Raw genomic sequence first — 26,100 nt, 5'->3', positions numbered from 1 at the left:
AAATTAGGTTATGACAGTTTTTATAAAATTTATTAGAAATTGTATTCGTTTTCCACACACCAAATTTGACATCATTTTGTCTTCTAAAACTCCAGTTATGGGTAACGTTCTGAGTATTGTTTGGGTTTGATTGGAGGACAGATTCAAACTTTTTTTTTGTGGACATGTTCATAAAAGTTGTAGGTCTATCTCTAAACTTTGAAGAACAATAAACCAAATATCAATCCAAGATCCACAACTCTAGATATGATCAAATGACTTAATGGTGTTTCAGTTTGATTTAGTATCTCTTCTCTAACCCTAGCCCTTCCTTTGTCCTTTTGTTTTTCATAGTTAATCACATCCATCAATCTTTTGAATTATGATATTTGCCTATATTTAAAATGAGTATTTACCATAAATCAAATTTATCTTATATTATCAGACTTGTTATTATAGAACATGCTCAAGTTAAGAAGTTATTGATACTTCAAATGCAAAATGATAATATAAAACTTTGATAAATATATCAAGCCCAAGTTAATAATACTAATAATAATTGATTTCAACATTCATATAATATTAATTGTAATAAAAATTATAATATTTATATCATAAATAATAATATTTTTAATTATAATAATAATATTTATGATATTATTAATACTATTTTTTATATTGATACTTTTAATTACAATAAAAATAATAATATTTATAACACAAATAATATTTTTATATTAAAACTTTTAATTCTATTAAAAAATAATATTTACAATACAAATAATAATATTTTTAATATTAATACTTTAATTATAATAAAAATATTTATAAGACAGGTAATAATATTTTTCATATTTATAATAATAAAATTTAAAATATAAATAATAATATCATTGGGTGTGATTGCACTACTAAATCTAAAGATATTAGATCTCGCTGTCGCATGTTAGCCAGACTCGAGATTGATGGGTTTGACAGAACAACCATGCCCAACCCTCACTTGGTTCATTTTGAAAGTGTGTTGGGTCTAGCTTGACTGTCAAACCTAATAAAGTTTGGTCCAATTACCAAACCAGCCATAATAACTTTTGATAACTTTTGATAGAATAGATAATGCTCTCAGTTGTCATTCATGCCAAAAAAACATACCAAATAAATGCCCCCGAGGGCTCTGTAGTATTTATAATATAAATAATATTACTTTTAATATTAATATTATTAATTATATGAAAAATAATAATTTTTATAACACGAATAATACTATTTTTTATATGAATATTTTTAATTATAATAAAATAATAATATTTATAACATAAATAATATTATTTTTAATATTAATAATATGAATTGTAATCAAAATCATAATATTTATATCACAATAATAATATTTTTAATATTAATATTTTTAATAACAATAAATATTACAATATTTAGAATATAAATAATAATACCAAACTTGTCTTACCAAAGTTTATAAAATAATATTTTTTTAAATTTTTTTTAACAACAATAATAATGATAATTGTTATTTTATTTTTTATTTTTTGCTATCTTAATATTAATAATTTTAATTACAACAAAGATAATAATATTTAAAATACAAATATTAATATTTATCATATTAATAATAATATCATACTTACCTTACCAAAGTTTTCACAGTAATAAATTTTTTATAATAATAATAATAATTATTATTATTATTACATTTTTTTTTATTTTTTTCTTACATGGTCTGTCGTTCATAATGCTTTCATGTACGATAAAAATTCCAGTGTTTTAGAGTTTTGTTAATATCAAAGCAATTGTGGAAGTCAACAATTAATTGTTTCTTGATTTACAATCCACGCATGTACAGTTTATAGTGAATTATCTCTCAATTTACAGTGCTTTCATGTACAGTAGAAATTCCAGGTGTTTTGTAGGTGTGTCCGTGGAAAACGTTAATCTAACCTTTTTAAGAGGTTAATTACGGGGTTGAGTCTCTTCTTCCCCTCCCTTGGATAAATGGTTTTTGCTTTTGTAGCTTCATAGAATATGTGATCAAGATATCTTGGTGATTCATGGCGGGCAGCAATGGTAGAGCTTCCCAAGACAGAATCCGATAGAAATAGCATGGCCGGCAAGAATTCCTGCCCGGCCCGAAGCCAAAACCGCGCCTGAAAATTTGGAATAGGCGCATCTTTGGACTGTTGAGGTTTTCTCATTCGAAATACAGAGATTGTCTATGTACAGGGCGGAGGCACCATGGCCACTCACGATGATTTTTGAAACTTTCCACTGCAATTTAAATGTGTATACAGTGTATCATTTATTGTCAAAAAGAAAAAGTTTATTGATAAATATAAGATATATAAATAAATTTATGTGAAAATTGTTATATTTTGTATTAATTGATCCTATTTTGTAATAATATGATATATTGTCATGATAAAATTACACAAGAGGCATACAAAAAAATTAACTTTTGTAAATCTGAGGAATATAGTTAGATTTTATGTTTACTCTTTAATAATAATAAATTTAAAGTAGGAACACTAAAAATTTAAATAATTATTAAAATTAAAATTTATGAAATTAATTAAAATTTACATTCACTCCAACATTTATATTAATAAAAAAAATTTCTCTTTATGTCGTGACGCAGTCACATCTTGGGTACATGAGATGCATTTAACCTGCTAATAATCATAGGGGTCCTACTTCGCTGCCCAAAAGTAGGTTAGTTTTATTGCTCAGAGGACGTATAGTTACTCTAACAGTAGCTTTCTGATTGAAGTGCAATAAGAAAAGGCAACAATAAATAATAATAATAATAATAATAATTAAAAAAACAAATAAAAAATAATAATAATTAAAAAAAATTTAAAAAAAAACAAATAAAAAAATAGTAATTAAAAAATAACTCAGATTTTAAATTTATTTTTTAATAATTACAAGTTTAAATCTTTTAAAATCATTACAAATTTATATAATTATTAATTTTAAAATATATAAAATTAGTTAAAATATACACTAATATTTATATTAATAAAAAAATAAAAATCTGACTTTTCATTATATTAATAAAAAAATAAAAAAATAAAAATCTGACTTTCCATCATAAGATAAGTGAATAATAGAGTGGCATGTATTTTATGCTATATTTAGAGTTGCTCTAGTTTTATAAAAAATTATTTTATAAAAAAATAATATATATTTTAAATTATTTTGATGTAATAATATTATTTTTTTTTAAATAAATATTATTATGATGGATCGACGACGGCATAGACACTCCAAGATAGGTTAGGCAAGAGAGCAATTAATAGATTAAGTGCATCTCCTCCATTTATGATCACGAAAACGGCTTCTCTTATTCAGCACATGTTTTGATGAACGATGATGAAAATTACTCGCATCGCATAATCATTAATTATGCATGGAAGGTGAGTTTTCCTCTTCAGAGCTTGCATCTGTTTTATCATCATGACTTCACCTTTTTTATTTTTTCTATGTATATATAATTAACTTGGTAATGTCCAATGTATCCTATTAAAAATATAATTTTACCCTAATTGCAAGCTTTGTTATTTTTTTAGAAGGACAAGAATATCATTTTACCGTTCCTGTTGAACAATAAAATATGCATTAGGTTATGGTGTTTTACTAATTACTTTTTTTGTAATAATCCAGGTAGTTCCCACCATATTCTACTTATATTTTAATGTCTAATAATTTTTATTTTTATAACATGATCAAGTTGATTTTAAAAATACGTGCAGAGCAACTACCCACATGCATTGTTATAAAAATGAAACGTTTTTTTATTTTATTTCTAAAAAAAATACATATAACTTTCTTATAATTGATATATATATATATATATATATATATATATGTATATGTATATATATATATATATATGAAAAACATTATTTCAATCTATTTTTTACTGTAATTACAAATAACTTGATGCAAAGTTTTTCTAAGAATTTTTGTCCAAACTATTAAATATTAAAGGGTGATTTAAATTTATGTTTTAAACTATCAAACAACTTAGAGATAAATAAAGATAGAATTTCAGAAGTTAGAAAAGGCCCAGAGAGGCTAGGGAAAGCCTTTGACATTGTGGCCCTTTTAGGATTAGGAAAGCAATAGCCCAGGCCATAAAAACAATATTTCTGGCCCATTCTTCCATGGATTCGCAGATAAATTATTTAACTAGGAACTTATGAGTTCTATTTAGAGCTTGGATCCTCGTAAATGTCATGCCCAGTAATGAAAAGCTCCCACGTGATCGGAAAAAGAAAACTTCCTTGTTTTTCTTTTTTCTAGAAAGGATCGTATTACAAAAAAAAAAGATATTGCTGCTCCTACCTTATAGTTTGTTAATTTCACTTTACAATATTATTTAGATATACACGAACAGCCCTAATTAGATTTTATAAGTGAAAATACTAAATATTATTTTTTTTTTTGTTTTGATTAACGTGGGTGTCCGGGCCAGCTTGCGTGCACCACGACTAATCCCACGGGCCCTAAAGTTAACGACCATGTAAGTCTCCAATGGCCATCATATGAGCAACGAAGAACTCAAACCTGAAACTACAGAGGGAGCAAACCCCTTGATCCCAAATCCTTACCACTTGGCCACCACCGATATGGTTACAATTTCATTTTTATTATCACCAGTTAGCCTTTCACAGCTTCAAATAACACTACAATTCTACACAATAATGCATGAACCCAGACTGGAAAGTTCCCACGCAATTTGCCCCTGAATTCTCTTCCTCCAGTTAATTCGTCACTTTCTCTCTCTATTTTTCCCAATCCCTCAACTCTCTCTCTCTCTCTCTCTCTGATTCACTAGATTGATTATAGAAAACACTTAATCACAATCCTATACTACATAAGTGGAGAGAATTTAGAGAGAGTGAAGGATAAAAAATAAAGTCTCCAAGCTTCATTTCATTTCATAGCTGGCGGTTTTCTATCAAGGAGGAGGAGGGGTTTTTTTAAAAAAAACTGTGAAAATGCCACTCATCTTTGCAATATTTTTTTTAAGATGTTCCTATCAAAAACTTTCATGGCAGGTCATAATAAAATATTTTAGTATTGTTATTAAATTTAGTGTAATGATTTAAAGATAAAGAATAAAACAATAAATTAAATTAAATCAACTCTCAAATCTATCTTTCAAGTTATGAATTTTATTGAGATGAATTAATTTTTATTTTATTTTATTATGTGATAAAAAACATAAAAATAATTTTATTTTATTTTATTATATGATAAAAAACATAAAAATAGATTTACAATCAACTAAATAATGGAAAGATAAAATTTAATAAAAGCTTAACATTAAAAAATAAAATGAAAGGCACTCAAATGACCAATAAAAAAATATTCTAAAACAATATAGATTACCATTGACCCTAAGTGGCCTAAACGTCTCATCTAACCCAGGACTCAGGTACTGAATTGAGCCATTAGCTTTGCTGAATTTTATAACCATGTGTAAAAACTTTGCCCCTGTCACGGTTTGTTTTTTCTTTTATATTTTGATATTTGCTTAAAAATAAGCAACACATCTAGAATGATGGTGGCGAAAGCAGAATTGATGGCAGTGCTATGATGCGTTTTTACCAGCTCTTGTTGCAGCCCAATTCATCATTATTAATGGGAAGCATCCTTGATCAAAGCCCAGGCCCATGTGTTCAAGTTAATATTTTTTTATAAGAAGCAGATGGCTCTTTTTTTAAAAAAAAAAAATATATACAGACAATAAATTATTTATCACATAAAAATTGATATTGTTCACGGTGTAGCTTGAACTCGTGACCTTGGCTCATGGGTACGCGTTATTTATTTGTTGTGTCAATAATAAATATATTTAAAAAGTAGAGCCGCTCGCAGACATCAACAGATCACCGAATCACGCTCCCTCACCAAGCAAATAAATACAGGGGCATTGTCGGAAATACATATTACTCTGTTTATTTTTAATTATTATTATTAAAAGCAAAGCAAAGCAAATAAACGAGCACGCTCAAATATTGCACTTTTGTTTAGCTTCATATTTATCTCTCGCCCTCTGTCTTCCTTTGTTTGCGTTCTGTTTTCTCGCGGCGGAGGAGGAGGTGGTGGTGGTGTTGCAGCAATTCACGTCTCCTCTTCGGAATCACTCTTCGCGTGCTTGTCTCTCTCTAAATTAACAAACTATAAAGTACAACCATGGCGTCGGAAAATTTCACCGACAAGAACGTGGTGTTCAGAAAACTGAAAGCGAAATCGGAGAACAAGGTTTGTATATTTTCTGTGGATCTGGAAATTGTATTATATATTTGGATCTGGAATTTATGATTTGGTGTGTTTGTTGTTAGATGTGTTTTGACTGTAATGCCAAAAATCCTACTTGGGCTTCTGTAACGTACGGGATCTTCCTTTGCATCGATTGCTCTGCTTTTCACCGTAGTCTTGGTGTACACATCAGCTTTGTTAGGTATATATTTATTTTTTTCTGTTTAATGATCTGATATTTTGTATTTTATTTCTGGATCGGATAATGTGGGATGATGAGAATGGTAGGACTTAGATCTGGAGATTAATCAATTTTTTTTTGCGGAGAGATGATGTGTCATCAATGCTTTGGAAACTAAGCAGAGAGCAATCTAAGTATCATAATATATCAGAGGAATGCTTCCTCTCTAAAACCATCCCACATCTCGTCAAACTTTGTACTGTACGTGTTTATTAGACTGGAGGATTGAGTTCTGAATCTTAACCAAGTTCTGGTGAGATCTTTGCTCTCGTTCTATGCAACCAATAGGGCCTGTAGCAGGCGAGCATGTATTTCAATACTTCCACGTTCTTCTTATGTTAGGAAAGCATGCCAGGCGTATAGCGAGATGGAAAAGGTGGTTACTTGATGGTAGAGATTTTCCACATCCGTGCATAACATCCTGTGTCTCTCCCCACATGAATTTCTTGTTATTTTCTGGTGGATGCATCTACCGGTAATTCATACAAGCTGGAAAACTACTTGAGTTTCCCTTACAATTTTCTGTGTAGAATTATCGGTGACGCAGAGCATTCCATGGATGTGTTTGTTTTTAGAATTAGAGGCTTTTCACCTTAGTGTTGTTCCGGGGGGCATCTCTATTCCCTTTATCCTCCTTTCTTCTAGCGTTTCTTTTCAGGAATGACTGTGATGCAATGTTATTTCCGTATTCATTTAGGTCTACGAATTTAGATTCATGGAGTCCAGAGCAACTGAGAACAATGAGCTTTGGGGGAAATAATCGTGCTCAGATTTTCTTTAAGCAGCACGGATGGACTGATGGGGGGAAAACTGAGGCCAAGTATACATCTAGAGCTGCGGAGTTATATAGGCAATTACTTTCAAAAGAAGTTGCTAAAAGCATGGCTGAAGATGCTGGCTTGCCATCATCACCTGTTGCTTCTCAGGCAGCCCAAGCAGCAAATGGACTTCCTGATGTCAAGATTAATGACACTCCTAAAGAAAGCTCAGTAGGAAAACAAGAAACACCTGATATAGTTCGTTCCCCAAAAGCTTCTCACACAGTTATTACTAGTTCTGTGAAGAAGCCTCTTGGTGCAAAGAGAACTGGGAAAACAGGGGGACTTGGTGCTAGAAAGCTTACTGTAAAGGTAGGCCTTCGCCTCTTTGCTTTTAGAATTATCATCAGTTATCATAGAAGCATATGTCAGTTTGACACTTGTTACCAAGCCTTCTTTTTCCTAATAGTCCTTTAAACTGCAGCCTAGTGAAAATCTCTATGACCAGAAGCCTGAGGAACCAGCACTTCCTGTGCCTTCCACAACTAACAACACCACCACAAAATCCGGCACATCTTTTGCATCTCGTTTTGAGTATGTAGATAATGTCCAACCTGCTGAGCTGATTTCTGGTGGCCCACAAGTGATTAGCCATGTATCTCCACCAAAGTCATCAAGCTTTTTTGCAGATTTCGGGATGGATAGTGGTTTTGCTAAGAAAGGAAGCTCAAACTCCTCAAAAGTTCAAGTAAGCTCTTTAATGTGTATTATCTGCTTATAGTTAATGTAGAAAACCAAGTAATAATTACACTGCCAGCAAATAGTCCGCCAGATAATGCAAAATCACCTAATTGTTACAGAGTTATCTTCTTAATAGTACAGCCTTCTAATTCGATGTCAAAAAGATACTGAAATTTTGGTTTCATCTGCCAACTGAATTTATATTTTTAATTAATTACCTGTTAGGTTTTATTTCTCTTCCCAAATCTGGTTTAATTTCGTGGTAAGTTGCTTCCAGTCAGCATTGTTTTTTTTCCCACACCACAATTTAGTGCTTAAACAAATTTTTGCATGTTTTATTTATGTGTCTATGCAGAGTTGCAAAGGGAAATAAATACATTTATGTACGGAGCACAAATCTTGAGTTTGTAAAATTTGTGAGGAACATGAGAAGCATCCATGTTCTTCCATTATGTATTTACAAGTTGGCCTGTCAAATTGTACATGTCACTTTGAGCGACTGATTTTCAGCAAAAACAAAGAGGCATCAATGACATTTAGCTTGGAGTGACTTATCCATACTGGTTTAAATTGTCTCATATGCTATTAAAAATGGAGATCTGTTTTTGATTTTTCAGCATGCGAGCCTAGATGTAATTATGTTTATCCAGTAAAAGTAATAAGAGAAGTCAGTTCTCATGGAATATTTAAGGGAAAAGCAATAGAATGACAGCTTGGTGTTTTTACCTGTAACCATACACTGGAGTTTCTTCAAGTTTATTTTATTTTGTATTGTAATGTCATTCATTTGATTTCACAAGGTTTGGTTAGATTTTTGAGTTGATATTATAAAAAAAAATTCGTGAGCTGATAGGTTTCCTAATTCTCCACGTGCAAGTCTTGTGGTGCTTACCCTTATTACATAAATGTTATTCTTGTTAGTATGATTATCCCTTACTGAATAACAGGCACGTTAAATTGTATTCGCATTATCAACGGTGTGTATATTTTGTTCTGAGTTTACCTGTACGTCCTCCCTTTTCAATCAGAAGATTCAAAACATGGTTGATTTTGTGTGAGAGTTCATGTCTAAGAACTATGAAGATACATATCACGGAATAGGTGATGTTTCTCTGTTTGTCAGTTGTGATACTTCTGCTTTGAGTATTCCTGTGTCATTGTGTCTCTAGCGACATTTAAAAAGGATCTTAATATCAGTGGTTCTTGTCACAGTCAACATCATTCTTGGTATGGTGTGTTTTTCATTATTTATTTATATTATTATCATCAATCACTTTGCTTATTTTGTGGGCATTGCTTGTGACATTGGAGACATTTTGCCCTTTGTTTTTGGAATTTGTTCGATGACTTGTGATTTAGTTAGCTATGAATTATCTTGTTTTGCTCTGTACTTGTTTTGTCCTTACGTGCTGTTATTATCAGATTCAGGAAACAGATGAAGCAAGAAAAAAGTTCTCGAATGCAAAATCAATCTCATCAGCCCAATATTTTGGTGATCAGAACAAAGCTGATGCTGATGCTCAAGTTTCATTGCAGAAATTTTCTGTACACACTCTTGCTACTACTATCTAAATATAATAAATTTTATTTTGTATAGAGTGACAGGTTTCGAGAATTCTTGGTGTTTCATTTTTCTCTGTTTTTTCTACTGTTAGTTCATCCTCGTCTGCTCTGTCTGGTTGTCAATGGATTGAAATTATCCATTATTTTCTTGTTCCAACCAGAAGTTACTTTACTCTGCCCTGGGTTCCTTCTTTTTTCCCCTGCTAATGTCTAGCCTTATGTAGGAAGAAAAAACTGTGGTTCTTGAATGACATGTGAGTGAGAATTCCGATGCGTCCCCTCCTCATTCCAAACTTAGTTTTTTAGCATGCAGGGAAAATGCCAAAATGATGCAAGTCATATAAAGGTGCTTTTTGACTGAGAACCACATGGGCAATTTGGAGTGGAATCACCAGTAGTTAGTCTTCCATGCGACATATATCATTCTTATCTAGCTAGGCGACCTCCGCATCCTGTTGTGCACATCCTAGCTGCTTTAACTCTAATAGACATCAGCCAACTAATTTCTAAGAAAGGCCCACGACTAAACACAAAATCCTGGCTTTCCTTGTTTTTTTTTTTTTTTCAATTTGGGGCTAAGGATTGTCAGTTTACTATTTCAGGGCTCCTCTGCTATATCAAGTGCTGTTCTTTATGGTAAAAGCGAAGATCAGACTATTGATCTTGCTGCGAGTGACCTCATCAATCGGATCTCATTCCAGGTATGATTTGCATGTTTTGGTGCTTAAATATTCGAACAAACTTCCGTTAAATAGGATATTTTTGGTTTCACTCATAGGTGTTTCTCTTTCCTTCCTTTTTTTTATTTTTTAACTTTGACTGTCTTGTTTTCTTCTCATGTTTACCCTCTCAGGCCCAACAAGACATCTCTTCTCTGAAGAATATTGCAGGAGAGACTGGGAAGAAGCTCAGCTCCTTCGCATCAACCTTCATGACTGATCTTCAGGACAGGATCCTCTGATGAAATTGATGGGTTCTGTGTTTGAGAATTTTCAAGTTTGCTACATTGCCCATCAATATTTGTGTAGTGTAATGTAAAATGAGTCCATATAAAATTCTTTTGGAAGAAAAATAAAATTTAAGACTTCTCAGGTCTTTGACAGATTTGTGTTATTATTCTGTAGTCCAGGTTTTGGGATCCTTTATGTTATAGTTTCTTGCAATGTACTGAAGAAAGAGACGGAGGGATTGAAAATATGGACAGTTTGTTCTGTTTAAGGGGGGGTAATGCATGGAGCAGAGCTGCACATTACCTAACTCTTTATTTTTGTATTCTGAAAACATTTTTGGAAAAAAAAATAATTTTTTATTTTTTTGAAATTAATAATTTTTTATTTTTTTCATTTATTAATATCAAAAAAATTATTTTAATATATTTTTAAATAAAAACAATTTTATCAAACTTCCAAATGTAATTGCAAAGGAATCAATAATCAATGTCCGACGCGTTTAGTATATATGCTAATATGGTGGCTGGTTATTTGTTATCATTTAAAATAAAGAAAAAAAATATTAAAAAAAAAAACGTTTTTGGAATGTAAAAATAGATGGTGCTAAACGAGTCTGCTCCAGGTACTGTACCCTTTTGTTGTTTTGTTTTGTTTCGTCGATAATTTCATAAAGAGTGTAGGGATTATTTTGACAACAATTATTTAGGGATGGCAATGAACAGGTTTATTCGTGTTGTAACCATCATGACTTTTATGTGGTCCGGTTAGATGGAGTAGATAGTATTTTCTCTTCTTTAAACAACCATTGTACGACCCAAACCTTATATATATATATATATATATATATATATATATTTTATTCTAACGGTATTTGATATTAATACTTAATAATAGTAGTATTTGATTTAAAAGGCTTGGGGTTTTTGAATAATTAACTTTCATTGTAACTCCTGTCACGTTTCTTGTTGTACATTTAAATAAAAAATTTAAAAAATATTCAACTATTGAATATATAATTTAAATCATAAGTTTAGTTAGTTAATCCTATAAATATATTTTTTATTATATATTTAGATAAATAATTATTAAATTTTTTTATTAAACTCAATTGAGTCTGTTACCTCTATATCATGAGATTAATCAGTTAATTTTGGACAATTAAGAATTTCTTGATTTGTTTTGGTTGCACATATAATTCTTTATTTAATTAATTAGTATGTGCATAAACTCTTAAATTTAGAATTAAGATTTTTTTTATATATCATTTTTATTTTTTTAAGTTAAAAAAAAATTATTTAACACTTAACCAACATGTAAATCAAAATATTTAATTTATAATCATTTTTTTATACCATCGATTTGAATTCTACAGTTAAAAGATTTTATTATGGGTTAGAAAAGAAATCTAATTTCACGTAAACTTCTTGTTCGTTTTTTATTAATTCATTTTAGCTTATAAAGTTTTAAATTTGATAATTTAATCTTAATTGAAAATCACTTGGTCTTGACTTTGAATCTATTTATTAATGTGGTTGTGGTCTTGACTTTGAATCTATTTATTAATGTGATTGTGATTGCTTTTCAAATAATTTTTCATATTGAAATGCATGTCAATAATATATTTTTTATTTTTTTAAATTATTTTTGACATCAGTACATCAAAATGATCCAAAAACATATAAAATATATTAAATTTTAACAAAAAAAATAATTTTTTTTAGAAACACAATTTGCAAGCGGTACTTTCTTGAACAATGATAAAATTAAAAAACAAAAACCATAATAAAAAGACATAAAAATTGATGACATTCTAGAAAAAATATATTTAGATCCCTCGTCATGACATTCTAGAAAAAATATATTTAGATCATGTTTAATTTTAAAAATAATACAATCCATACAATTCCTTTAAATTCTAAAAATTTAATTTTAATATAAACATTTATAAAATCATGTTTTAGAGATGAAAGAAATTGTGGGTTCTAGTAACAAAGAGAAAAAATTAGCATTGTTACTGATTATACTTGTTTAGTTATTGTTAATAATTTTTATTTATATTTATTGATATAGATATTTTTAATTTATTTAATCTCTCTCACACACATATATAAAACTTTTTAATCTTGACTTAATTCTCTTATTTAAGGATTTTGGAAGATCTTGTATGTTTAGTTTTTTTATTGAAAAAAAAATAAAATCCAACCCGCGACAGAGTACGGACATGAGGAACCTCCTCTCCACAGTGAAAGAGAAGAAAGTTGAAATCGAGTCGAGAAGCCACGATAGCATTCACACCCGAAGGGGTCGCCTTCAATGTTTGTTTCCTCTTGGTCTGTTACCGACAAACAAAAAACAGAAACAAAAACCATAAAAAATGGGCGCTTCCATTTTCCCTCCAACTCCGCCTCCTTGAATTTAACTTTTCCTTTTCCCTCCAACTCCCTCTCTTACAACAACCATAACAATATCCCCCAAATTGTTTTCGACTTCAAAACCCTCTCTCTCGTCATGGAGGTTTCAACCGAAGCAGACTTTGACGTGCCTTCTAAAACCAAAACCCTAGATTCCAAATCTTTTATTCATGCTCATGGCTTTTCTACTCAGTCACAGATTGAAGCCCTAAATAACGGGCTACTCGGAGACCCTGTGATTTCCCCCAATTCCGAGTTAAGCTGTGGAGGCCAGTGTTTGGTTCCTCTATCATCAAATTCAAATGGGTTTTCACTAACTTCAACTTCAATGCCTCGCTCTGAAGAAACCCTAATCGGCACTTTGCTTCCTCATATCTTAACCTCAGGTAGCCAGATCTCGGTTTCTTCCCAGTCAAATCAGGACTGGTCTGGGTCTTTAGTAGCTAATGGTAACGAAGATGGGTTTCTATTAGATTCTGACCAGCGCTTGGTCGCTCGTTGTGATAATGACAATGCTATTTTTGATGTTGATAATAGAGAACCTGATTCACCTATGCGAGCAGAACCTGAGAATTCGTGGCTTGTTCATGGAGATGTTGAGCATGAGGAAGGGGGTCTTGGTGATGATGGTGAGAAAGAGGATCCAAGGCAAATTTTTCGTTGTGAACCTAATTATCACCAAATTTATCATCGTCGGGGTCATTTTGATCCTGAATTCCAAGAAAATCATCCGGATTTGTCTCCTCCTTGGATTAAGAGGTTTCGTGGATCACAGGTTCCTCAATGGAGGAATCGTTGGGATGACAGAGAGAAGACAAGGAATCAAGAATACGGGCCTCCTGGTTTTATGCAGGAAACTGGACCTACTGGTGTGGTATGTCTATCAGAGGATATCATTTTGAATTTGTCTGGTGTGTATGTGTTTGTTGATGTTTATGCTTTGTGATATTAATGTTTTCTTGGTTTTTTTTTGGTGCTGGTTTTGCAGGGTGCTGGGCTTTTTAATAAAGGAAACACGTGCTATATTAATGCAGTCCTGCAATGCTTTACGCATACGGTGCCTCTTGTTCAGGCTCTTCGTTCTTGCAACCATGCAATGCCCTGTGAGTATTGGCAGTAGCTACTTAGGAACTGAATTTGTTTGTTGTACTTAATATTTACGGCTGGACATTTTGAATTTTCAGGTAGAACTGAAGGATTCTGTGTTCTTTGTGTTATCCGTGATCACATTGAACTTTCTTTAGCTTCATCTGGAAAGATCCTCGAGCCTTTGAAACTTGTCAACAATTTGGACAGTATCCTTTGCACTCTGTTTATTATTGTGCAAAATGGGCAGTGGATTTATCATCTCAAGTGCATTATGAAGTACTTTAAAAAGTATATTTATTGTGCATTATTGTTTAGTTTAATTTATATTTCTGTGCAGCTGAATTTTAAGTTTCAAGGGGCTGTCAACCACTCCCAATTGACATTTTTATACTATTGTGATTTTTCTCTACATTTCATAATATTGCTTGTATTTTGGATACTATGTTTTCTTCTGCAGTACCTATTTGATGTTTTTAGGAAAGTTTTTTTTTCCTGAAAAGTTGGGCGTACTGTGATTCTTAACCCATGAATAATTAGGTATTTCATCATTTTTTCATCGGTATCAGCAGGAAGATGCCCATGAATTCCTCCAATGCTTGTTAGAAAGACTTGAGAGGTGCTGTTTGGATTCAAGCCTAACTGATGACATCTCATCCTCCCAAGATAAGAACATAGTTGAGCGGGTATTTGGAGGTCGTCTTGTGAGCAAAGTATGAGTCAATGAGTGACTTTTCCCATTTATTTTCCTTTAATTAGAATATTGCTGATCTAAAAGAACATTTGAATCATTCATTTTCTTTTACTTCCAATGTTTAGTTGCGATGCTGCAATTGTGGTCACTTTTCTGATAAGTATGAGCCGCTGATTGACCTGAGTTTGGAGATTGAAGATGCGGACACGCTTCAAATGGCACTGGAGTCATTCACCAATGTGGAGAAAATTGAAGATTCAGAGACAAAGTTTATGTGTGAAAACTGCAAGGAAGAAGTTTCTAGGGAAAAGCAGCTTATGCTGGACAAGGCTCCTTCAATTGCTGCTCTGCATTTGAAGAGATTCAAGATTGATGGGACCTCTGTTGAGAAGATTGGCAAGCATGTGGAGTTTCCATTGGAGTTGGACTTGAAGCCCTACATCAATGACAATGATTACAATGATGTGAGTCATGGATTACTAGTATCAATATGAATTTAAAAATCCATAGATCACTTCAGAAATATTTCAATGGCAATGAAGATGAAGAGCGTGGAATATGCATGCTAATAGAAATTCAAAAATGAAATCAAGCGATGACTATTGTCCATTTAATTGATCTTTATGTCCACAAAGGTCAAGTGTGATGTTAGCTCGGGAAATAAATGATTGAAGAATTGACTCATGTCACCTTTAAATTGTTTGCGAGCATTTAATTAAAATCTTTCATTTTCTTGAAAACAGGTGGGCTTCAAGTACCAGCTGTATGCGGTTGTGGTGCATAAAGGATACACACTTACTTCCGGACATTACGTCTGCTATATAAGATCCTCTCCAGACACATGGCATAAGTTGGATGACCCAGAAGTAATAAATGCTAGATTCAATCTCTTTGTTGTTCATTGTTGTTGTTTGCTCTAAATCTCCTTATACAGTGCCCCATTGCATCTTTTTAAACCTATAAATAATAAATGATGAATGAGAATGTTATCATTAGTTGTATTTTGTGTTTATCATGGGATTATATTTCTAACACCTGTTGGTTAAGTCAGGTTTACTTTCTCCTGAACACGGATTTGTTCTGATGTGGAACTGTGTCACTTCCAATTGTTATCCCTAGAATTCCTAATTGTGGATTTTCAAAAGCCATCTTGTCCTAGATTTCAACATTTAACCCCTCTAATGTCAATTGTTTGGGAGGGGCCAAACCAATGAAGCCCGTAGGCTTACTGTTTGCTGGATAAATCATTAATTTATGAACAAATCTGCCAGCATCATGTGTATTGGGCATGGGTGTGTTCATGTGTGTATTTGATGGAAGAAATTGAAAATATTTTTCTGTAATTCTGCATGTAACACCTGTTAAGGGTTGATTGAGTTTGGTGTATGACCAAATAATTCTGAAATTATGATATTGGACAACCAAAATAACTGCCATATCTTTCAGGTCAGCAAGGAAAGGGAAGAATTTGTGCTATCTCAAGCTGCCTACATTCTGTTCTATGCCAGGGAGGGCACACCATGGTGTTCGAGTTTGATTAAACCACAAGAGTTTTGCTTGGATCGTAGCAACTCAAATACATCACCCAAGTCAGTTCTAGATAATGCTAATAATGAATGCATTAGTGTAGCAGATAAAGATAGTTTGGAGACCAGTGTAATTAAGGATGCAGTTGAGGCAACTTCAACTCACATTCCGTGTGAGAGAGAGTTTGAAGAGATTGTATCTAGACATGAAACTGAGGGAATTTCCTTTCAGATTTCCTGTGTCAACATGGTTGATGTTTCTCTGCCACATGGAGTAAGTGATGGCCACGATGGAGTTTTGCATGATGAGATGTTATGTTTTCCACCTGTTGAAGAAGATTACAGCAATCAGTGTGCTGAGAAAATTGGAAGAAAGGGTGATCTTCGTCCCTCAGCCCCATCCAGATCACCCACTCCAGATACATATTCTGGAGAACTGCCAGGTAAAGTCTTTCATTGAAGTCTTTGCATATTTCTTTCCTAAGTCAATATAACTGAAATGAGATAATGGAACTTTTCAGAAGCCAGACGTTGTATTCCACGAGAACATCTGAAAGTGGAGAACCATGTAAATTGTAAAAGATCATCTAAAAAGGTCACAAAGGATTCGCAGACAGCTGAAGCTCTTAGATGCATCAAGAGAATGCCAACTGCAAGGGGCATGAAACTTATGGCTGCCTTGCTTCCTAGGAATGACAAGACCAGACCAAGATCATCTCCATGTAAAAGGGCCAGCCCTCCTGGTTCTCGCCGTAAACCCATTCGCGTGGCAGTTATTCGATGAACATTTGAGGGTGTCTCATTCGGCTGTCTTGGTCTTTGGCCAACTTAGAACTAATATACTTAAAACGCAAAGTTTATACTTCACAGTGCATATTACCTTTATGAGCTGCTTCTCAGTTTCCCTTGTGATGTTGCTAAAGCAGGCATTCTGTCTCTTGGTTTGGGTATACTTTTTGGTCTGGGAAATGTAATGTTAAAATGAAATGAAGTTGAATCTGTTGCAATCTCGCATTCGAATTGAGAAATGGCCTTCGTTAGCAGCAATTTGAGCTTTGAGGCACGCATCAATGTGACATGGAATTCGACGCTCGATGAGTTTTTGTATGTAGCTGTCACTGCTTTTAGCTTCTGATGAGGTTTAATAGACTGATGAGTCAGGGTACTTCGGGCTGAGAAGGCTAGGGATTTGAAAAAATACGCATCCGTTTTAATACTCAATAGTCAATGCGTAAATATATACATATATAAAACGGAGTTTCTTTGTTTATGTCAAGAGCATACAAAGCCGATCCTAGTTTCCATCTTTTCTAAGGCCTCAATTTTGGATTTTTCACTACAGACAAGAACTGAATTGATTATAAAAGTATCAGAAAACCTTCATACCAATCCTTCCTTCTTTCTATAAGGAGCAGGAGCATTTGGTATGTTGGCAAAGCAGACGAAAGGCCACCAAGTTTAGTTAATTGACATGGCTGATTCATTCGCAAGAGGAGAAAGTAGTCACCAAGGAATGCCAGAGCCTATGCGAAGCAGCCAGTTTCCGGAAATTGCCAGCACCACCACTCAGGTGGTTCTAGTCATGGACGGACCCAAGGAGTTCACCATAAAGCCGCTTAAGTGGGCTCTCGAGAATATTTCAGCATCCGGTGGCATTAAGGTCACTCTCCGTGGAGCCATGCCACGGATCCATATTCCTCGTCAGTATCTAATCTTCTTTTGTGTGTGTGTGTGTGTGTGTGTGTGTGTGTGTGTGTGTGTGTGTGTGTGTGTGTGTGTGTACGCATATCTTGTGCTGTTGCAAATTGTGTACATAATTGATGAAAGTGAATAACCCGGGGCTTAACTCTGCTTTTTGGTATCATAAAAAAGGAGGCAAGATGTTTGGGCCGGGGGACTCGAAGAATTAGCTGTGGCAAAAGTGCAAGGCAACCAATGGATGACTAATACTTGCGATTAGTTATTTTTAAATTAGGTTTTATTTAAAAATATATTAAAATAATACTTTTTATTTTTTTTTAAATTATTTATGATATTAGAATAACCCCACAAACCCTACAGCCCCGTTTTCTGTCAAAACAGTCAGTTTCCACACCACCAACCTTCGATCGATATTTTTAAAACATAAAATCAAATAAAAAGAGTAATATATAAACAAGATTAATATGATTGACCTTGCAAAAAAAACAAATGGGGTATGGATGTATCAATTGGCTGATGTAACAACATCACTCGTTTGATATTGATATTGCTGCTAATTATTTCGCATGTAATTTATACAGGTTGTGCCACAAAAGGAAGTCGTAACTAATAGGGTATCCCTTGAAATTGGTAGTGGTAGGAAAACTTACGGGCCTCGAAGATTTTAGTGATTTAATTAGTTGTTCGGAGAAGAGACATGAACTTCTTTGCAGAGAAAGTTCCTTGTAGCATGGCTGTGATAGATGAAAACGGGGAGCCTGTAATCATCAGAACGCAGCCACCGGCTAGTAGTGCGGAGTTCACTCCCGTGGAATCACCAGCCACTTTTCTAACCTCTCCACTGTGATGTCTAATAATATGTAGCAAGTTCTAGAGGAGAAATCACCAGAGAAACATGAAGATCACTGTCGAGAACGTTTCCTTTTGGTTCATTATGGATTTGTAATTCAAAAAATAATAATTTAGGAATGAAAATAAATAAAGAATTGATTTAGAGGTCTGAAAACATTGTTTTTAAGGTTTTTTGTCTCATAGAACAACAATATTTTTATAATATAACTAAATCCTCTAAATCTCTAAAAAATAAAAGAAAATATATTTATTTTTGTATATATTTTTTCTATATAGTAATAGATTTATATAAATTTGAAATATTATGATGAAACATTATGATTATTAATAAAATTTTATAACTGAAACAATTATATTTTGAATTAAAATGAATAGCCGTTATTTATTTTATCTCAACATTAATAAATATTAAAATAAATTATGAAAATTAAAAAATAAATTATAAAAAATTAATATCATTAACCTATTGAGTTTTAACTTTTAATATTATAAATATCTATATAATAGTATTAGAAAATTCATTAGAATCCATCTATCATGACTTTTACTTAATTTATTATAAATTCACACTTTCTATTTATCATGATTTTTACTTAATTTATTATAAATTCACACTTACAAATTATGAATATTTAGAAAAGAATATTTTTTTTAATACGAGATAAATAACTTGTATTTTTATTTATTTATAAATTACACCTTCAAGTAGTCATAAATTTCTTTCTGTTCGGATTGATTTAGCAAAGATCATAACAAAATTGGGAAAGAATAAGCTTTGATTACGATTTAGCTGTTTTGAAGACATTATTTTCAGATACTAGGATATAATGCTGCAGGTAAAGGCTAAGAATATGGTATAAAAACTCTATCAGTAAAGGAAAAGGGAAAACAAAGTTGCGCGGCTGACAATAATTGCCTCCTCCATTGAAAATCTTGTGGACAGTTATGGGATTCTTGCATAATATTTGTGCACTTGATTCATATTTTATATAGAACCACAATTTTTTTAGTAATAAACATCTTCATAAAAAAATATAATAAATAAATAGATTGGAATAAAAAAAAAATAATAAATAAATAGATTGGAATAAAAAAATATTTTTATTATTGTTTTAACATTTTGAGTATCGATTATAATAATTCAGGTTATGTCAACATGATTCAACTAAAATCCATTGAATAAAAATAATAACTATTGAGTAAACTTTAAAAAATCAATTAAAAATAAATGGGTCGAAGCCCAATTATATTTTCACTTATCTTTCTTACGAATTCAATGCTCATTTTAAAAATTGTTTAGAAAACAAATCTCTTTTTTTTATAAATACCTACATTAAAATCTTTTATATAAATATTTAAAATCAATGTATATCAACCCCCCCCCCCAACCCAATTTTAACATTACATAGTTTTAATGTCCAATGAGATGTGACAGCTCCTAAATACAATTTTCATTAATATCATATACCTCACACATTCATATTATATAAAAAAAATTTATTGGCAAGAGGCCTTGCAAATGGGTTAACATGATCCACCAAGACTTATTGAATAAAAATAATAACTATCAAGTTAACTTCGAAAAATCAACAAAAAATAAATGGGACAAACCCAATCATATTTTTACCCTTATAATTTCAATGTTTCTTTTCAGAAACCATTTAAGTTTCTAAAATTAATAAAAAGAATTTTTATTGATATTTTAACTTATTTTTATTAAAATTAATAAAATTTGGTCAATTTATCTTCCTTTTTTCTATATCCAACCAATTAATCTGATTCTCTCTCATTTATATTCAGAAAAAAATCCTTCGCTGAGCTGTTCTTGACAGGGTTTTTTTATTACTATTCATTTTGTATTCTTAGCTCGCACTCCCATGAAAGATCGAAAGAACAACATCAATATGTTGTCATTTTGTATTCTTAGCTCGCACTCCCATAAAAGATCGAAAGAACAACATCAATATGATGAGGATGATGATGCATATAATTCTTATTACAAGTTAATCATTCACCACAAAAATGAAACACGCGACATGCAACAAACCAAACAGGTTAACTTGATGGGATGTTTCTCATTACATTAAAAGAACCCACACAGGATTTGAAGCCACAGAAGAAATGGAATCTATCAAATTCATTTTATTTTTGGTCGAGCGGTACCGGACAAGAACATTTCGATTTCATCAAGAGAACTCCTCCCTTCAGGCCTATTCACTTTCTTCACATAATCACAGGCAGCTCTTTCCAAACTATACTCATCTAACCCCGCTCTCCCACACCTAACCCACATCCTCTCCCCAAAACTCCTATGAGCAAAATATGCCTCAGCATCCACCAAAACGACTCTGCCCTTTTCACCCTCCTCCGCATCACTCTTTTCCCGCATGATTACCTGAACCGGACGCCTCTCATAGTGGCCAACACCCGTGCCCTCCAACTCATCTAATGAAACGAGTCCTTTCGTTGTCACGGAGTATAGCTCGCCATTGATTTGGTGACCTTCGCTACCAGGGAGGCACAGCATGTATGGAATCCCATAGGGGCCAACAACGAGAGGGTGTGGTTGGTGGGTTCTGCAGGTGCCTACGTATGTGGCTTCTTTCTGGGAAATCAGTTGTTGAAAGAGGTAGTGGTTTGGGAAATCTTTTTTCAGGGTGCCGTATACGAAGACCAGAGTTTGTTTGGTTTCATTTGAGACGTTTTTGGCATCAGCCATTGCTAGGCTTAGAGAGGAAGAGGCGCAAAGTGATCTACAACTAATTTTGCAGGCCGTTTACAGAGGCCAGGACAGATTAAATAGACAAGGGGGTTTCATGCAATGGGCTGGGCTCGTTAAGATACGTCCACGTTGTCGGCAGACATGTTGGATCAAGTGGGCTATGTCTTGTCAGTGCCTGGCCCATAAAGATGGTGAGGCCTGTTTGCCTTGCCTTGCCTCCCAAAAAATCGTCCTTTTTTTATAATGAAACTAACTTCAACCTATCTGTGCAATTGGGCGTGGTTCGATTCAGCAACATTGCAGCTGATTTGGTGGTCTCAATTCGTCAATGCTAGCTCTCTCTTCTTTTTTTTTGCCATTGCAGGGTGGGTATTTAATTTATCACTATTTTGCTATGTAGAGTGTAGATTTGGAGTAAGAATAAAATATAAATTAGAGCACACCTTGAAGTGTAAAACCGGCAACATCTATTTATATGAAATTAAGAAAACGAGAAGACGAATCTTGACCCTTCTTAAATGATTGAAGTGCACACACACAACGCAGTAATTAGCAAAATCACTCTGCAAAATTTCAATCCCAGTTGTATTAATTAATAGTGTAAATTGGTGTTAGCTGAAAAGAGAGAGAGAGAGAGAGAAAGGAAGTACAGTGATATTCGTATTGCCTAACAAAGCACCATACCTGATAACCTAGGCTATTAAAAAAAAAAAAAACATAAATAAAAATCATGCCAAATGAAAAGGGAGCGGGGCTTACATGTTAGTCAAAATTATTAAACACGTAGGGATCGATTAAATCCGTTAAAATAAAAAAGGAAAAGGTAATTAAAAATATATTAAATCTATAATAATTATTTGATATTATTATTTAATATCAACCTTCAACAGGTTGAAGTAAATTTATCTTGAAACTTTTTTATTCAACTCCTTATCTAAATTAAATTTAAAATTAAATTATTTAAAAATTATTTTAATATGATTCAATTATTAGTTTTAAATAGATGAAATTAAAAAAAAATTAACAAGAAAAAAATCTTTTAACTCGAGTCTTTACCTAATTTATTAAACCATGTGAAAGTTATTTCAACATAATTCAGTCAGTTTGGTTAGTTTAAAGGCAACTTAATTTATTATTAAAAAAATTCTATGAATAAAATTAAGAAAAAAAAAATAATATAAAAATAAAAAACATAAAAAATGAAAAAAAATTGAATTAAAAAAAAATAGCGTCAATATTTTTATAAACAATGAAGCTCTATAAAGAATAACATATTTTTTTTTTAATGGAGAAGACTAGTTTATTTCTACAAGTTAGACCAAATTTTTTTGAAACACAAGAAAACAATATTTAGACCACAATTTTTTTTAGCATCATTATTAAACTTGGCATAACAAATCAAACTTAAAAACTCTCAATCTTATTTTTTTCTCTGTTAAATTTTAAATTAAATCATGTAGAAGTTTTTCTGATATGACCTTGTTGATAAGATAGATCTAAAAATAAAAAAAAATCAAGAAAAAAATTAAATCAAGTTAATCTTAATTAACTTGTTAAATTCACAACTCATATTATATACTTCACTACATAGAATTAATCTTTTCATTTTATTTTATTATTAAAAATACAAAAATTAATTTATCAGCAACAAAATATTAAAAAATTAAACTTAATAAAATTACCACATTAAATGATAAAATTATATATAAAAATAAATGTAAGGTTTGTAAATAATTAAACCAACTCCCCACGTGATTTAGTTGTTTTGTAAATAATCGCAGCTCCCTTACATCCCAAACCCAAACAATTTGTTCGTTTTGATGTAATGCTTGCTGTGTGCTCTGTTGCAGGCCTTAGTTAACCCGGGCCAGTTGCCTAAACTCTTAGGCCTGGAGGATTTTGAATATGCTATTTTCCCTTCATAATATTAAAGTTCCAACGTCCCTCTTGCCACGATCCCCCTTCAGGCCTATTCACTTTCTTCACATAATCACAGGCAGCTCTTTCCAAACTATACTCATCTAACCCTGCTCTCCCACACCTAACCCACATCCTCTCCCCAAAACTCCTATGAGCAAAATATGCCTCAGCATCCACCAAAACGACTCTGCCCTTTTCACCCTCCTCCGCATCACTCTTTTCCCGCATGATTACCTGAACCGGACGCCTCTCATAGTGGCCAACACCCGTGCCCTCCAACTCATCTAATGAAACGAGTCCTTGTGTTGTCACGGAGTATAGCTCGCCATTGATTTGGTGACCTTCGGTACCAGGGAGGCACAGCATGAATGGAATCCCATAGGGGCCAATAACGAGAGGGTGTGGTTGGTGGGTTCTGCAGGTGCCTACGTATGTGGCTTCTTTCTGGGAAATCAGTTGTTGAAAGAGGTAGTGGTTTGGGAAATCTTTTTTCAGGGTGCCGTATACGAAGACCAGAGTTTGTTTGGTTTCATTTGAGACGTTTTTGGCATCAGCCATTGCTAGGCTTAGAGAGGAAGAGGCGCAAAGTGATCTACAACTAATTTTGCAGGCCGTTGAACAAAGGCCAGGACAAATTAAATAGACAAGGGGGTTTCATGAAATGGGCTGGGCTCGTTAAGATGCGTACACGCTGTCGGCAGACATGTTGGATCAAGTGGGATATGTCTTCTCAGTGCCTGGCCCATAAAGATGGTGAGGCCTGTTTGCCTTGCCTTGCCCCCCAAAAAATCGCCCTTTTTTTATAATGAAACTAACATCAACCTATCTGTGCAATTGGGCTTGGTTCGATTCAGCAACATTGCCGCTGATTTGGTGGTCTCAATTTGTCGATCCTAGCTCCTTTTTTTTTATATATATTTTTTTGCAATTGCAGGGTGGGTATTTAATTTATCACTATTTTGCTATGTAGAGAGTAGATTTGGAGTAAGAATAAATATAAATTAGAGCACACCTTGAAGTGTAAAACCAGGAACATCTATTTCTATGAAATTAAGAAAACGAGAAGACGAATCTTGACCCTTCTTAAATGATTGGAGTGCACACACACAACCCAGTAATTAGCAGAATCACTCTGCAAAATTTCAATCCCAGTTATATTAATTAACAGTGTAAATTGGTGTTAGCTGAAAAGAGAGAGAGAAAAAAGTACAATGATATTCATACTGCCAAACGAAGCACCATACCTAATAACCTAGGGTATTAAAAAAAAAACATAAATAAAAATCATACCACGTGAAAAGGGAGCGGGGCTTCCATGTTAGTCAAAATTATTAAACCTGTAAAGATCAATTAAATCAGTTAAAATAAAAAAAAAAAGGTAATTTTATCAATCTTCAACCTAGTAGATTTATCTTAAAACCTCATCGTTCAACTCTTTATCTAAATTAAATTTAAAATTAAACTATATAAAAATTATTTTGATATAATCCAATTATTAGTTCCAAACAAAAAAAATTAATAAAAAAAAATTCTTTTAACTCGAGTCTTTACCTAACTTATTAAATCATGTGAAAGTTATTTCAACAAGATTTAGTTAACCTGGTTAGTTTAAAGGCAACTTAGTTTACTATTAAAAAAATTCTATGAATAAAATTAAAACAAAAAGAACAAAATTGAAATAAAAAACATAAAAAATAAAAAAAGATTGAATTGGAAAAAAAGAAGAAAAAAAATAGCTTCAATACTTATATAAACAATGAAGCTCTATAAAGAATAAGATATTTTTTTAATGGAGAAGGCTAGTTTATTTCTACAAGTTAGACCAAATTTTTTTGAAACATAAGAAAACAATATCCAGACCATAAAATTTTTTTGACATCATTATTAAACTTGGTATAACAAATCAAATTTAAAAACTCTCAATCTTTTTTTTTTTGTTTAAATTTTAAATTAAATTGTGTGGGAATTCTTCCAGCGTAACCTTGTTGATAAAATAGATCTCAAGAAAAAAAAAGTCAGGTTAATCCTAGTTAACTTGTCAAATTCAGAACTTGTATTATATAATTCACTAGATAAAATTAATTTTTTTTTATTATTAAAAATACAAAAATTAATTTACCAGAAATACAATATTAAAAAATAAAATTTAATTAAATTCCTATATTAAATGATAAAATTATATAAAAAAATAAATGTAAGGCTTGCAAATAATTAAACCAACTAATGAATAGTTAAGCCACCTCTCCACGTGATTTAGTTGTTTTGTAAATAATCTTTTAGCCCACTTCCATCCCAAGCCCAAACAATTTGTTTGTTTTGATGTAATGCTTGCTGTGTGCTCTGTTGCAGGCCTTAGTTAACCTGGGCCAGTTGCCTAAACTCTTAGGTCTGGAGGATTTCGAATATGCTATTTTCCCTTTATAATATTAAAGTTCCATCGTCCCCCCTGCCACGATCAGGATTCAGAACAATCCATCAGCTGTTTTCTCTTGACATCCCTCGAAATTATTGTGCACTAAATGTCTGATCTGACGTGTTAGAAACTTTTCCTTCGACATGAAAGACTTCAATCTTCCCTGCAAATGACATTCCTGACAAGATAAAATTGACGATCACATGGCCGGTCTCTCCAAAAAGTCGCCCCCTCCTCTCTCTCTCTCTCTCTCTCTCTCTC

At 32.4% G+C, this 26,100-nt stretch overlaps 3 protein-coding genes and 1 long non-coding RNA gene across 4 annotated transcripts; 3 read left to right on the top strand and 1 right to left on the bottom strand.

Annotated features, from left to right (window-relative positions):
* Window positions 1-6,001: 6,001 nt before the first annotated feature.
* Window positions 6,002-10,666, top strand: LOC105128281 (probable ADP-ribosylation factor GTPase-activating protein AGD8). Its single transcript, XM_011029875.1, has 7 exons — window positions 6,002-6,264; window positions 6,345-6,463; window positions 7,200-7,632; window positions 7,745-8,008; window positions 9,424-9,546; window positions 10,167-10,265; window positions 10,418-10,666. Exons 1-7 carry the CDS (start codon window positions 6,196-6,198, stop codon window positions 10,523-10,525), a joined length of 1,215 nt encoding a protein of 404 aa, XP_011028177.1. The 5' UTR covers window positions 6,002-6,195; the 3' UTR covers window positions 10,526-10,666.
* A 2,065-nt stretch (window positions 10,667-12,731) lies between these two features.
* Window positions 12,732-17,253, top strand: UBP20 (ubiquitin-specific protease 20). Its single transcript, XM_011029874.1, has 8 exons — window positions 12,732-13,799; window positions 13,914-14,028; window positions 14,110-14,220; window positions 14,552-14,724; window positions 14,831-15,169; window positions 15,449-15,571; window positions 16,152-16,674; window positions 16,753-17,253. Exons 1-8 carry the CDS (start codon window positions 12,828-12,830, stop codon window positions 17,013-17,015), a joined length of 2,619 nt encoding a protein of 872 aa, XP_011028176.1. The 5' UTR covers window positions 12,732-12,827; the 3' UTR covers window positions 17,016-17,253.
* A 3,568-nt stretch (window positions 17,254-20,821) lies between these two features.
* LOC105128277 (AIG2-like (avirulence induced gene) family protein) lies at window positions 20,822-24,008 on the bottom strand. Its single transcript, XM_011029873.1, has 2 exons — window positions 23,476-24,008; window positions 20,822-20,994 (listed from the first exon to the last, which is right to left on the bottom strand). The coding sequence occupies exons 1-2, from the start codon at window positions 23,982-23,984 to the stop codon at window positions 20,922-20,924; spliced, it is 582 nt and encodes a 193-aa protein (XP_011028175.1). The 5' UTR covers window positions 23,985-24,008; the 3' UTR covers window positions 20,822-20,921.
* Window positions 20,945-24,619, top strand: LOC105128279 (uncharacterized). The gene is made up of 2 exons (XR_842825.1): window positions 20,945-20,992; window positions 23,474-24,619. It is a non-coding gene; the product is annotated as an uncharacterized LOC105128279 (long non-coding RNA).
* The last annotated feature ends 1,481 nt before the right edge of the window (window positions 24,620-26,100 follow it).

Source organism: Populus euphratica, unplaced genomic scaffold (assembly GCF_000495115.2).
Source record: "Populus euphratica unplaced genomic scaffold, PopEup_1.0 scaffold49.1, whole genome shotgun sequence".
In the NCBI taxonomy this organism is placed as follows: domain Eukaryota; kingdom Viridiplantae; phylum Streptophyta; class Magnoliopsida; order Malpighiales; family Salicaceae; genus Populus; species Populus euphratica.
The sequence above is the reverse complement of the archived record's forward strand: the minus strand, read 5'-3'. Positions and strand labels throughout refer to the sequence as shown.